This window comes from Diabrotica virgifera, chromosome 1, assembly GCF_917563875.1.
Source record: "Diabrotica virgifera virgifera chromosome 1, PGI_DIABVI_V3a".
Taxonomy (NCBI): domain Eukaryota; kingdom Metazoa; phylum Arthropoda; class Insecta; order Coleoptera; family Chrysomelidae; genus Diabrotica; species Diabrotica virgifera.
In genome coordinates this window covers 10,324,682-10,340,140 of record NC_065443.1, presented here as the reverse complement: position 1 = coordinate 10,340,140, position 15,459 = coordinate 10,324,682, and the positions used below count along the sequence as shown (strand labels likewise).

At 36.4% G+C, this 15,459-nt stretch overlaps 1 protein-coding gene across 1 annotated transcript in view; it reads left to right on the top strand.

Annotated features, from left to right (window-relative positions):
- The window catches only part of LOC114327284 (protein dachsous), a 135,483-nt gene extending 121,491 nt beyond the window's left edge, over positions 1-13,992 (top strand). Inside the window, exon 12 of the mRNA XM_050648305.1 lies at positions 5,860-13,992. Within this exon, the coding sequence (XP_050504262.1) occupies positions 5,860-8,467 (2,608 nt within the window). The 3' untranslated portion in view covers positions 8,468-13,992. The remainder of the gene's footprint in view (positions 1-5,859) is intronic.
- Positions 13,993-15,459: the final 1,467 nt, after the last annotated feature.

Here is a 15,459-nt window from a genome sequence, read left to right as displayed (position 1 = left end):
GGGAGGGTGAAGGGGTGTTAAGATGACTTGTAACGATGTGATGCCTCGGCGGGCGATGAGCTGCTGTTACCGGAGGGGACTGATGGAGTGTCCGTGTTTGCGCATTCCTTCTTCACGGCACCGCTGGGGGAAACCGAAGGAGAGGGCATCGAGAGCATATTTAAGGCGAGCTAGGAGAATGAGAAAATCAGTCATGGTTCGTGTATTGAACTTACTATGGCTCAACAGCTGATGCCTCGCGTATTGAACGAGCTTCAGCTGGCCTGGCAAAGATGCGCCGTTTGTGAGGCGGAACTATGCCTAGGTAGACGCCACCGTAGTGACGTGGAGTCTTGCCACAATCGTTATCGCAGTAGGCGGTAGTAGCGAGGAACGAGTGACTGCATTGAAGTGAAATGCCGTCTCCAGGCTACGTTGTTTTAACGTAGCGAGATTATTATTGTATATATTGATTATCGTATTATTTCGATGTTGCTATTATGATCGGATAACTATAATAAAGTTTAATATTGTTTTTCCTTTGCAGAAGATGGAATTATATTTTATTTTATTTGTTTTAAACTGTATATAATTACCTTTAATATATTTGCTTTATTTTTAAATTGTGTTTTACTGAGTCTGTCGTCCTTAAAACAACTACCCGTTACAAAATGGCGCCCGAGCAAAATAAAAGCTACGCAGTTTGTAACTACCCGTTACAAATTGGCACCCGAGCAATAATTAGAACCATACAAAGACACAGACTCAGTACCAGGTCCACGTCGTGGATAAATAAATAGAACCCGTTCAAAGATGATTAAGCTTCTTTGTTTTCAGATTCTTAAGGAACCGAAACCGAGAAGGAACCGAAAATAAACGTCGCCGATGCAACGAGCAGGAAGAGTTGCGACCGTTCGCTGTAGAAAAACCTTGGCATACTGTCCCAATGGAGTTGAGGGGATCACGCCCAAGATCTACAGAAGGAAGCACCTTCTAGCCAGTCATCCGAGACCAATTTACGAAAAATACGACATTGTTGATGGAACCGTCAAAGATGAAACCAGCAAGAAAAATGTGACCATCTGCTGTAGAAAAACCTTGATAAGCTGTCCCAATGGATTTGAGGGGACCACGAGCAAGATCTACAGAAGGAAACATCCTCTTGACAATCATCCCAGACCAGTTTGTGAAAGAAAATCGACAGAAAGTACATGCCTTAAGGGTAAACCGTCGCAGATGCAGCCAGCAGGAAGAATGTGACCATTTGCTGTAGAAAAGCCTTGGTACACTGTCCCAATGGATATGAGGGGACCACGATCAAGATCTACAGAGGGAAGCATCTTCTTCATGCCTTAAGGGTAAACCGTCGCAGATGCAGCCAGCAGGAAGAATGTGACCATTTCTGTAGAAAAGCCTTGGTACACTGTCCCAATGGATATGAGGGGACCACGACCAAGATCTACAGAGGGAAGCATCTTCTTGACAGCCATCCAGGACCAGTTTACGAAGTAAGGAAGAACCGACCAAGACCACACCGATGATGAGCCCAAGCCGTGTTGCACACACGGCACAAAAAAAAATGTATGCTACATTTTTTTTTGTTTTCCAAAGAGAAGGGGGTGTAACGATGTGATGCCTCGGCGGGCGATGAGCTGCTGTTACCGGAGGGGACTGATGGAGTGTCCGTGTTTGCGCATTCCTTCTTCACGGCACCGCTGGGGGAAACCGAAGGAGAGGGCATCGAGAGCATATTTAAGGCGAGCTAGGAGAATGAGAAAATCAGTCATGGTTCGTGTATTGAACTTACTATGGCTCAACAGCTGATGCCTCGCGTATTGAACGAGCTTCAGCTGGCCTGGCAAAGATGCGCCGTTTGTGAGGCGGAACTATGCCTAGGTAGACGCCACCGTAGTGACGTGGAGTCTTGCCACAATCGTTATCGCAGTAGGCGGTAGTAGCGAGGAACGAGTGACTGCATTGAAGTGAAATGCCGTCTCCAGGCTACGTTGTTTTAACGTAGCGAGATTATTATTGTATATATTGATTATCGTATTATTTCGATGTTGCTATTATGATCGGATAACTATAATAAAGTTTAATATTGTTTTTCCTTTGCAGAAGATGGAATTATATTTTATTTTATTTGTTTTAAACTGTATATAATTACCTTTAATATATTTGCTTTATTTTTAAATTGTGTTTTACTGAGTCTGTCGTCCTTAAAACAACTACCCGTTACAGACTAAACTACCATAACCAAATACAAAGGGTACTTACTCAGACTAGAGGATCTTTCTACTATTTAAAAAACAGGACGCCGTTCGAAACAAATCCTCTGGTTCATATTTGGGTACTTACTAAGACATTTTCTTCTCTTATGGGGTACCAAATGGGGAGACATTCCTCTCAGATTCCTCGTTTGGGGTTATACTAGGTAACTTTATCTCAATACTGGCTTCTATGCCACATTCTTTTTCTTCTACTCTAAAACTTACACACAGTTGCATTAGAATTTAGTTAAAATTTTTCCAAAACAAGGTTACAGAAATAAAATGGTAGATACACTTACAAAACGTTTATTCAAAACTTTAAACTCTTACCAGGTTTATTCAAAATTTTACTACAAAAACAATGATTACAATGATTACAAACAAAACAATTACAATTGAACTTGTTGGGCAGTATATGTCAAATAAAATTTGACCTATTTATTTCAACACAAGATTTGACGTAGCTGTCAAATGTCATAAGTCACTGCCTTTTTTTACCATTATGAAAGCAAATTTCTTTATACAATTATTTACCAGCAATTTATCCACTTGAAATTTAGTAAAATTAAAAAAACGTATCATACCTTAAAAACAAAAAAACTCTTCGTCACAGTCACAAACTACAGGGGAGGGGTTCATCAACAAACAGGGTCATCGAACTGAGGCAGGGGGCAGGGGGAGGACATGGCTTCTTTCTTCAATTTCAGGGCAATCACTGGAGGGTGGGGTGTGGGGTAGACATTCCATACACAAATCACAAAGGGGGCTCTTCTGGGAAATTGAAACTTTTCAGGGCAATCAACTGGAACTTGCATAGGGACAGGAACAAACAAAGACTTCTACACAATGCCGGCTTATAGAACTGCGTCACAACTCAACCAGAGTATGAGAGCACAAAATTCTACCATACAAATCCACTATGGGGCAGAAAAATCATCGTGCACTCACACTAGATCTTCTTAACTTCTAAAACGACCATTCTGTGCTTATTACCGGCGAGGAACAAAAGGGGCTACGCCCTTTTTCAAGTGAGTCGGCCAGCGGGATCATACCGCTTCGAAATCTAAAACCGGACTGATCTGTCTGCGCTTCGCTCTGAAGCTACAGATAGGGAAAAGTACGACGAAGTACCGAGCGATTTTGATCCTTAGGGATGCTTACATGACAAACTCACGTCACTTTCGGTTCAACATTTCTTCTAGAAAATTCATCTACGCATCAACACTTCTTATAAATTGTAACACATTGAAATGTTGTGCAATACTTAATGGCTGTATACAGGGACGGCTTGGGATATTTTTGATGATATTCAACTTCACAAAATAAATTAAAAAATGGACATTCTTTTTGGGAATTGGGATTTTAAATTAATGTTGGAGTTTTTTCAAACGCTACAATTTTAGCAGTTCTGAAGATATGTTTCCAGCGCAAGTTGCTTTGGTTATTTTTCATCCTTCTAGCGCATTTCTTATTTCGTTTCAAGATATATCTGCATTTTGTGATTGTCTATCTTTTATTTTGTAAGTTGGGAGGTATATAGATTTTATTTTCTTTTAATATCTTTAAGTAATATATCCATTTGTCAATTTGCATTTTTCAACGAAAACTTTTCGTTTATAAATTTAATATGAATTTATCGATGGATTCTTATGTAGTTTTGTCTTTTGAATCCAAATCTGAAAACGGCATTTCGATATCTCTAACCGTCTTCGAGATAATCGACCTTAAAGTCTAAAATGTGACGTCACAATCCTTTTATTTTCTGCCGACACACTAAACGTCAGCTGAAATCGTTGTTAGTAAGTAGGCTAGTTTTTTTATCTTGATTTGTTAAGCAAAGCATAGGTTATTTACATTTGAGTTTGACACTTCGTGAATGTCAAACTAAATTTTAAATTAAGTATTAATAAAATATCAATGACATTTGATGGTGAATTTAATTATTATACAAAATAAATAAGATGTTCAAAAATACAATTTGAGTATATTTTGAAAGCAATAATTTATTAACGACTTTAAAAAGGTTTATACGAGTATACGCCCTCCCCCTTAATACCTAATGATAAATAGACTGTTCCATTTGTTATGAAATGAAAATTGTTATTATAGTCGGTTTGCTAAACTCTGCTAGACACAACTGGCCAGTGATTTTAGTAGGTAATTTTTTTGTTTTTTGCCAATTTTGGCAAAATTACTAATTATTTAGTAATTATTAACTATTTAGTAATTATATTTTTTTGCCAAATTGGCAAAATTACTGACTAAAATCACTAGCCAGTTGTGTCTGAGTTTAGCGAACCGACTATATGAAATGTTGTTAGGAATAAAAAATTATGTCTGATAATAATATGTGCAATTACATCCTTCTAATGGAAAAAAATATTTGAAGATTTTTCTCAAATTATGGATACCAACAACATTTTCATTTATAACTCTTTTATTTTTAATTTAACGAAGAAAAGTTATTCTTCATAAAAAGCTCTTCATGGTCTAAGATTTATGATGAAACCATATATCATATATAAAATTTTATTAATTTTATACCAGGCATATAAAAATATGAATTTCGATCAAGAGTAAAGTACCTTTATAGTTCACATTTAAATTAGAATGATACAATTGCAGATTAAAACATAATTTTTAATTCCAAACAACTTTTCATAATAGCAATTTTCCATATTATGAATTAAAATACGTAAATAAACAAAGTTTTCGTTATGATAATGCTCGCATTTTTAGCTTGTTTCTATCTCTACCCTTTCATGGGTATTTTGACTAAAGTTCCTCAAGGTTTTTCGGACCTCCCTTGCATTTTAAAAAAGTTTTTTACTTGAAAAAAAAATACAATTGAGTTAAAAATCCGTTTATTGCGACATTTCCATTCCCACTTCGGGATTCGTCCTTAAAATATTATTTTCCGAAGAGTAACAGCTTAGACTGGATGAGACAGATAAAGGATTGTTGAGTTAATGATTATGTCATTGAAATTTTGACATTGTTAAGTTTTAACGTAAAACATCTATTGCGGCGTGATTGCCTGTAGCTGCGGTGTCTTTGAAAGACATTTATCTCTTCAGAACACAAAAGGGCTTTCAACAATAGAAAAACAGACACTTCTACGTACGCACTTCACCTATTAGATTCTTTCAATGAAGAGTTTCAAATTCTGCATATCCAAAATAAAGGCCTTAAGCTATCTTTTTTAGAATCTATGGAAATTAATAAACTGAAAAATACAGATATAATTCTGAATGACCAACTCGAGACAAACAGCTCCCCACTCCTCAAACTCTTCAGTTAGAGACTTAAAAAGGCAAACACATTGTAAAGTATAGAAAACAAAAGTTTTCAGTGTTTTATTGTGAGATTTAACTCTTCCTAATTTCTCCGCACTACCTAAATATCGATCTTACTACCTAAGCTCTTTCACCGGCTAATTTCTCAATATTTTTGTTTTGACGTTTCCATTTCCACATCGAGAAACGTTCTTAAAATATTAGTATTTTCAAGTACAAATTCAAGCATCAATATACAAATACCACAAAAAATAGTTCTAAATTTCTTAGTGTGTCTTCTGTAGTGTAGTCTAATTTTTGTATTTTTGTTTTAGGATTAATGTCCCAGAAAACACCACCAAAGGATCAACTATAATGAATCTAGTAAAACCCATCAACACACCTTCCGGATTCTTCAGAATCGTCGACGGCAACGAAGAAAGCATATTCGAAGTAATCAATCCAGCCGGTACGCTCATCATCATCAAAACTCTAAACCGAGAAGTGCAAAGCAGTTATAATCTAAAGATATCGACTGATAGCTCCTCATTGTCGTTGGTGAATGTTCAAATAACTGTAGAAGATTGTAACGACAATGCTCCAGTGTTCCAGACCACCGATTACGAAAAAACGATCAGTGAAAATCTTCCAGTTGGTTCTTCTATTGAAACAATACTCGCCACTGACGCTGACTTGGTTGGCTCTCCTAATTCTGAAATTATCTACGACATCACATCCGGAAATGACGAAGGAAGCTTCAAATTAAACCCAGATACAGGTGTATTATACGTCAATAAAACTTTGGACTTCGACAGAGGTAACACTGAATACAATTTCGTTATCAGAGCTTGCGACAAGGGCGTTCCAAGCCTCTGCTCTCTAAATACCTTCCAAATAACCTTACAAGACGAAAACGACAATGAACCCAAATTCCCAGTATCGGAGTACTACGAATTTGTAGGAGAAAACGAACCTGTAGGTACCGCTGTATTCACTGTTCATGCTACTGATGCCGATAAAGGTCCTTTTGGTCAATTAACTTACTCAATAGTGCCTTCGTATGCACAGCTAGATAATTCCTGGAAGCTATTCCATATAGATCCTGCCACAGGAGTTGTTACCACGTCCACTGTGTTCGATTACGAACAAAGAAGTCGTTATAACTTTGTCGTACAAGCTGAAGATGCTGGAGGTAAAACTACTTCGGTAAAAGTCAGGGTAGAGATTGAGGGTAAAGACGAATTCCATCCACAGTTCACAGAAAGAACGTACAAACTCACTTTACCTACCTCATCAGCCCTTCCTGTTGGTTATGTTGTAGGACATGTGACAGCAACTGATCGGGATAAAGGTCCTGATGGAAGAGTAGTTTACCAATTGACGACGCAGCACGCATATTTTAAAGTCAATAGAACCACTGGCGATATACTAATCAAGAAGAAGTTGGATTATTCTGAATTGCCGAGTTCTGGTAGGGAGATCAGTTTGGTGATAACAGCAAGTTCGGGAAGACAAGGTTCTTTGGCTAATATGACGGTAGTTGAGATCATACTAGATCCACTTGCAGATCCTGGCACTAATCTAGCGATCAACAGAGAGGGAGATACAGCTGTGTCAGCTGCTAGTGGTGGAATAGCCGACTGGGCCTTAGGGCTGTTAATTGCTTTGATATTGCTAATAATTACTTTCGGAGCTGTGTTCGTATTCTTGCACATGAGAAACAAGCGGAATAAAAAAATTAACAAACCGAATCTAGGCACCGATACTGTATCCACGTCGAATAATTATGTAGATCCTAGCGCTTTTGACACTATACCGATCAGAAGTGGAGTTGGCTCACTACAAGGAAGCAACAATCAGTTTGCGCCTCCAAAATACGACGAAATACCACCGTACGGAGCTGCTCATCCAGCGAGTTCCAATTCTGGCGCTGCAACAACTTCAGAGTTGTCGGGATCTGAACAGTCTGGTTCTAGTGGTAGAGGTTCTGCTGAGGATGATGGTGAAGACGAAGAAATTCGAATGATTAATGAAGGTCCTTTGCAAAGAGAACCTGGTCATAGGAAGAGTGAAGAAGGTGATAGTCTTTCGAATACTTCGGTGAGGAACACTCAGGAGTACTTGGCACGTTTGGGCATTATTAATAATAATATATCGAGTCTTCCACCGGCTAGTACTCGACTGCATACGGATCCGAGAAGTAGTAAAGCAGTACAATTAGATATTTTCGACGAAGAAGTGGGTAATGAGAACGATATTACGAATCTCATATACGCCAAATTGAACGACGTTGCTGGCAGCGACAGAGCTAGCTCGACAAACGAGGGTGCTACCGTGGGTGGTTCTAATTTAAGTACAACTATGGATCATATGATAAACGGTTACGGGGACGTTCCTGCCGTGACGCATCAACCTTCCATGAACGGTTCTTTAAGTTCCATAGTGCACAGCGAAGAAGAGTTGGCGGGTAGTTACAATTGGGACTATTTATTAGACTGGGGACCGCAGTACCAGCCGCTGGCTCACGTGTTCTCGGAAATAGCAAGACTGAAAGACGATACCGCGTCGGTTCATAGTGGCGCCAGTGCGACGTCTAGTATAAAAAGTAAAAACTCAGTTGCTCATTCTAAAACTGTACCTCCTCCTCTTATAACCAGTGTCGCGCCGCGCTCAATAGCGATGCCAGTGTTGAACTCGAGAGGAGCTGCTAGTCACCACAATCAGATGATGATGCTGCCCAGGTCGCCTATCAACCACGACGTGTCAGGCGCTACGTCCACAGCAATGTCACCGAGCTTTTCGCCTAGTTTGTCCCCTCTAGCGACCAAGTCTCCGTCGGTGTCGCCACTGGTTGCTCCGGGGTTACCAGCTGCGCATCACGTGATGGCTAGACAGACTGCTTCTAGAAATAAGTCAGTGGTGGATGCGGAACTGAGAATTTAAAATGTGCGTTTTATAGTAATTGTCGCGTTTTGGCTGTGCTGCGTTCTACAGACTGATCCGACCACTTCTTAACAAATTTTTAAGGTAGCAGTTGCGCCACGTTTTACCGAAAGTACATTCTGTGAATGTCAGTCATTTTACCTTAGCAACCTGGCGTAAATGAAACGTAATAATATTACGTTTATATATATCACCATATTATGGTAACATATTGCTATTTTATAAATTTACCTCAACCCCAATGTTAGTTTAAATATGTGTATGTATATTTTGTAGATAACGAGAATCTTAATAAAATGCTCATATAGGCAGCCAGTTCTGCCTGCCATTCTTAGCCATAAAAACTACTAACAGTTTCAGTTTTGTACGTCGAAAGCAAGATTCTTTGATATTATGATTACTGTAGTGTAGCTACATTGTTGTTCAACTTCTTATTGTGGTGCTATATATTGTTGTGGTTTGCTCAAATGTATGTTTCTAATATTTATTTTGAAGAGATTAATATGATATCTCAGGGCTCTTTTAGTAATTGAAACAAAACGTGGCTTCAAAGTATTGTTTGCTAGTTGCCTTTGAGGAAAAAGGAATAGACAATAAGAAAATTAATTTTACAGCAAAATTATGAAATTATAAAGTAACAGTTATATTTTAAAATCAATCAAATATCAAAAGTAAAAAATCTGTGGTCGTGATTGATAGTCTCTGTTTACTAAAAGGACGAAACTAACCTTTTGTCTCCAAAATTGATGACTTCCTCTCACTCTCCTTTGATTGTGTCTTGTCCACTTTGCTCGTACTTTTCAGTTTCTCCGAATACTCCTGCCAATTCCTCTGCTCCAAATCTTGACTACATGAATAATCCCCTTTTTCTCCAGACACAAAGATATCTCAACTAATCGACTTGGTCCAGTATCAAACTATACATCTGTTTATTATTTACAGCATGTCAGTTATTTCTTCTGTCTGCTACCACAGTTGGAACTCCTTCCACCACACACAAATACAAATTTTTAACAACTTATACTTTTTCCAAAACTTGGCAAATTATCAACGTCGCGTCATCTTAGCAGAAACTGTAGTGCTCTCGCTCGGTATTCAATTCACAATGCCATCTCCTCTCCTGGCGAACTCCATCCAAAAATCTTTAAATCTCCCACTTCGTTCTTTTCACCCAATCACGACCTATATCTATCCAAACAAATTTTACTGTCTTCTCAAGAAAAAAACCAACTTTCTACTATCTAATAATCCGTAAGTCATTCTTAGTAAACACATAATTGACCTTTTCAATTTCTATGGAAAAAAGGATAATTACCTATTCTCAAACGACCATTTACTAAACCTACTATTTTGTATAATCTTTTCATTTGTTTCGTGGTATGCCGTACAATAGAAAGTTCAACGTCAAATGTTTACAAATGTCTATCTAACTAAACGGTAGAAAAACCAATATATTGCTTTATTATTTTCGGGGAATGTCTTTAAACCGAATACGATTCACTAATTCCGAAAAACACTTTCTTACATCTAATGCTTAATATACAATATACAGGGTGTTGTGATTTCTGTTGGTCGCTGATTTGATTTTTGTCTTAATATTTTTTGTTTTATTTTTGAAAAATATGGAAACCTTAATAATATATTTGTACGGTTAGCGACTATCTTGCATGTGTGTGATGAAGCCTTTGGAGTTTTATTTTCGCTCTGTCTAGGGGTACATAATACATAACGATTATTGAAAATACAATTCTTGAATGGCCATCAAGGGCAAGTAAGAGAAGTAGAGGCAAACCTCAATCCAGATGGACTGATAACATCAAGCAATGGCTGACCACGAATGAATGGAATAGCTGCTGTAATGATGATGGTGATGAACTGGTACACAATCAAAAATCATTTAGTTTTACTGAGCACCTAAGGCAAATTCAGGATATTTCACAAACTTCAGTTTCCAAATTTTTTGAAGATATACTTCAAAGGCTTAGGTATATTGGTAGGGACCGCATTTAATGAATGGTTGAACAGTAGAAGGGTGAGAGGCGAAATTTCCATTTATTGTAATGCGCACAATTATTCAGCTAATAGTGCGCATATGTAGGATAACTGTGTGTAATAATAGAACTTAAAAATGACCTTCGAAAATGTAGCTTATTGAACATAAATATTAAAGGAACAAACAAATATACGGAAAAAGATAAGAAACCAAATTACAGATATTTAAAAAAAAATCGAAGCATTGCAGAAGTCACAAATATATCCTTCTAAACTATCCTGTCGTATACACATGGCATGAGACCATTGACAATATATTGAACACTTGAACCATACTTCGTCTTTTTTGCTACCATCACCACAATACACAGAAGTCATTTTGATCTGACACGAGATCGTTTTAACTCATCATCATTAGGTCACTTTCTGAAATAACTTCGGAGCTGTTGTGTTCAAAAATTTTCCTTTTTGTACCTTTTTTCAATTTCGTGGTTTTCTCTTTGCCTCTTTCTCTACTTTGACGGTTGTTTAACGCTTGTTTACGTTTTATGACGCAGTCACAAAACGTAAAAAATGCCTTTATATACCTTGCCGGCTAACGGTGCGCAGCGCAATGCGCACCATCAGACGACGTTATACTTTACCGCATAACACAAAATTTGATAAAAATAAAAAAGAATCGAGCAAAACTAACTATACCAGTGTTTAAAACGGTAAATAAATAAAGGATATAAGTACTATTTAAAACTATATTACTGTCAAGAAAAAAAGTTATCGCTTATTTTCGCAGACACACAAACAATATCATACCACGCAAAAACATGTAAACGATAACTACCAACCCGTAAAGTATCTCCCGACGTTCGTTTGTGTCGGATAGATATGGCAGTTGCTACTAGATGGCCCGACAATATAGTTTTTGAAATTTTATTAAATAGGAGATTAGAAACATTGATGCGCACAATTACCCGACGCGCACCATTAGCCGACTCTCCCCTAATCAATATTTACGTTTTGACCAATTGCTATACAAAAACTTTCATATTTCTTAACACTCCAATAATTGACTGCTTAGTTCTTTACCCACTATCATTTAAATGTGTGCAACTTAACCATCTCCTATCATCCAACATCACACTTATGCCGTTAATGTTATCTTCTGATCGATTAAAAGTCTTCATAATTTTTTTTACCTCTTCAACACACAAATCTTCCACAAGGAAGAATTTCCTGTAGCTGGCTGTATACCATTAATACAAATAAATTTAATTAAACATTTCCTTTCTAAAAGGTATATTTATTTAAAAACCCTTAAAAGGGCTACAATTATCAAAGAACGTTTTCGCTCTCTAAAAAGAGCATCATCATTGTTCGTACCTAAATACTATATTTATACTTATTTTAGTTAAGAACACTGATGATGCTCTTTTTAGAGAGCGAAAACGTTCTGTGATAATTGTAGCGCTTTTAAAGGGTTTTTAATAAATATACCTTTTATAAAGGTATCACAAATCTTCATTTTAGTTGCACTATAACTAAACCAAATCTTTTTCTGTATTGTTAACATCACCCTCAGACCTTTCAGAATCCTTTGACCACATTATTAGTTCTCTACTGATGGCTGCATGAAATATTCCATTTTTCTTCTACTGAGTCTATAAAAATCTTCCTAATGCCGTTTTTACATCAGCTCGAAGCCCACAATAATTGACTACTCACTTTTTTTACCCATAACTACCCACAATTATACAATTTGACCATACATCATCATTCAGCATTCTTCCTATCACTCCATTCCCATCTTTTGATTCCTTAAAAGCCCCCATTTTCTATTCGTAGACTTCTTCAGGTACTAACATCCAAAATTCTTCATTTTGTTACTCTCTAATACCCTCAATACAATCTTCCGATCTATTGTAAGCTTCCATTTAACAAAAGCTTCTTGATGCCATCATCCGATCGTCTAGAAGCATTTTATATCATTAATTAATACTGACCTAAAATAGAAATTTTGACACTATATTACTTTTTGATCACACAAACATCTTCCTTCACTCCCACAATCTGATCTACAAGAATCCATTCTGTCATGATTAGTTCTCTAGCTGTTATCACCTCTAACTTTTAGTTTTGGTCAACTCTCCAGCAATTTGGTTGCCAAAAAATGCCCCTGATCCCTCCCTGTGACCTTCTAGTAGCTTCTTGTCATTGATTATTTTCTTCTTCAAGCACTACGACCTAAAAATGTTCATTCTGGTTACTCTTTAACATTTCAACTCCTTTTTTACACTCTTAACAACTTCATCTGACCAAGTAGAACATTTCTGGCGTACATTATTTCTTCTTTAACCACAACCATCTCAAACTTTTAATTTGAGTCAACTATTCGGCCATTTTGGTTGCCAAAAATCTCCCTACTACAACCTTCTGGACTTCAGAAGCTCCCTGTCATTGATTATTTTCTTCTTCAACCACTACGACCTAAAAATGTTCAGTTTGATTATTCGCTGACCTTTCAACTCTTTTTCTACACCCTCACAACTTCCTTTGAGCTCGGTAAACGCCTATGGGAAGTGATTATTTACTTCTTCAGATACTAGCACACATGTTTTTACCTCTGCCAACTCTTGGATTATATATCTAATGGACCGTGATAGTCGTGACGTCAAAACGTCAAAAAAAGTTTTCCAAACACGTTGTGTCTAAGTACACGCTAAAATGTACGCAAATAAAAAAGTTAAGCTTCATCAAGCTAGTGACTATTTAGCGTGGGCAGTGACTATATTTTGATACACGCTATTTTGATATGTTTGGTGTTTGTTTGATAGAAAAATATTTGTTATGACGTTTAATTCTACCTAACTTTTTTATTTGCGTACACGGTAGCGTATACCCTAGACACAACGTGTTTGGAAAAATGTTGACGTTTTGACGTCACACTATCATGGTCTATTGAAAAAACCTCGGATTTACCAGAAACCTAGAAAATTTCTTTACTTTTTTTCCTTTGTATTTGTATTGTTTTGAAAATTTCAATAGTAACATAAATTAAAGCGCTATAACTTACAAGCTAATGGTTCTATAGTGCTCACTTTTTAACAATTGACTTTCTAAATAATATAGGTAACTGTTGTTAGTGACGACATCTATACAGTCGATTCAACTTATTGAGTGAGTTAACAATGTAACTGTAGAAACTTTGGTATGCAAATAAGTAAGAATTTTAGAAAACTATGAACAAATGTTTCTAAAAAATTGTATCAAAGAATTTTGTTTTCTTGCATATTGTGTGTAGGTTTTAAATTATTTTCCTCGTGTAAAAATTGTAATTAGTTTTGTTTTATACTTCGTCGAAAGCCGTGACAACGACCAATCTTGTTAACCGAATTACCATAAAGACAATATTGAAAAATGACAGTTGACAATTATGTTGATATGCCTGTACCTAATAAACCATCGACTGAACATTGCTGATCGAGTATCAGATTGTAAAAATGTATATTGTGAATAAATAAAAGAATTTATTAATATAACGGTGTTGTTTTTATTTTTTTCCTAAGAATGAAAGAATTTTGTAGCAGGATAAACTCCAAATGTTTGCTCAAACATGAACTTTTGGACGGTCCAGAAACCGTCACGAAACTACTTGTACCGTTTGTTGTGCATGTTAGTAATTGTATCGCCCAGTTATCGTCCCATGACGGTAATTTGGAAACCGATGTTGGAACGGTTATCTGACTGATAACTGATTTATATCTTTGTTCGTGACAGCTTGTGTGCTTTTAGTCGATCAAAAGCTAAAAAATTTCTTTCTTTCTTTCTTTCTCCCCTTCCTTATACCCTTTCAGGTGTCGGATTTGGGTTTAATTTAGCTACATATTTACCCATCTCTTCCATTCTTTTCGGTCCTGTGCTATTAGTTTCATTTCTTCTAGCGTTTTCTGTTTAATTTTTCCTGCTTCTACTATTTGCTGTATCCATTTTTTCCTCGGCCTGCCTTTTTTCTTTTTTGTAATATTCCTTGTTTCGTGAATTTTCCTTGCTAGTCTACTATATTTCATTCTCATCAGATGTCCATACCAGTTTAATTGCCTCTTTATTATTTTATTCATTATTGGTTCCTGTTTAGTTATCCCTCTTATTACCTCATTTCTTATTCTATCCCATTTGGTCTTTCCGGCTATAGCACGTAAATGTCTCATCTCAATTGCATTTATCCTACTATTATGCTTTTTCTGTAAAGTCCAATTTTCGCTCGTATACAGTATCGTCGGTATCACAATCGTATTATATATTTTAATTTTTGTTTCGTTAGTCTGTTATTTTTTTATGGAAGAGCCAGGAGAAGATGGTAAAGCACCTAAACTTTGAAAACGGAACAGCTTGGAAGTGGAGAAGACTCATAACGAGAAAGCAAATTACTACATCTCAGTGTTTCAGTAACTTCATTTTTAGTCTGGGCTGATTATCGGAGAATAGGCCATTTTTGGGAAAAGTTATTTACCAGCAATTTTATTGCTGGAATCGAATTATAAGATCCTATATATTAATAATATAGGTATGCAAAGTCCTCAGATAGTGTGCTACTTTTTTTATAAACAAAATGGCGCACGAAAATCGTGTTTTTTTCAATTATTGCTCTATAACTCCGAAGATTTTAACTTTACAACAAAAATACTCAAATAAAAATTCACCGTGATTAAATTTTGCATAGAGACGCGTTTTTCCCGATCTGCTCCGACGAAAATTTTCCTCGGAAAATGCGGGTTTTCCCAACAAAATCTTTAATTTTCAAATAAAGTTTTAATGTTGTTCTGAAGCTATTTTCTTGTGGCTTATTTTAAAAATATTGTGGCTTATTTCCCATTCTAAATAGTTAAAATTGTAAATAAAGTTTTACATAAGTAATTATCTACCAATAATTAAATAATTTGGTGACTTAAAAGCCTTTTTGGTTTAGATTATAGTTCCAGAAGCTGATGAAAATTAAACGAATATTT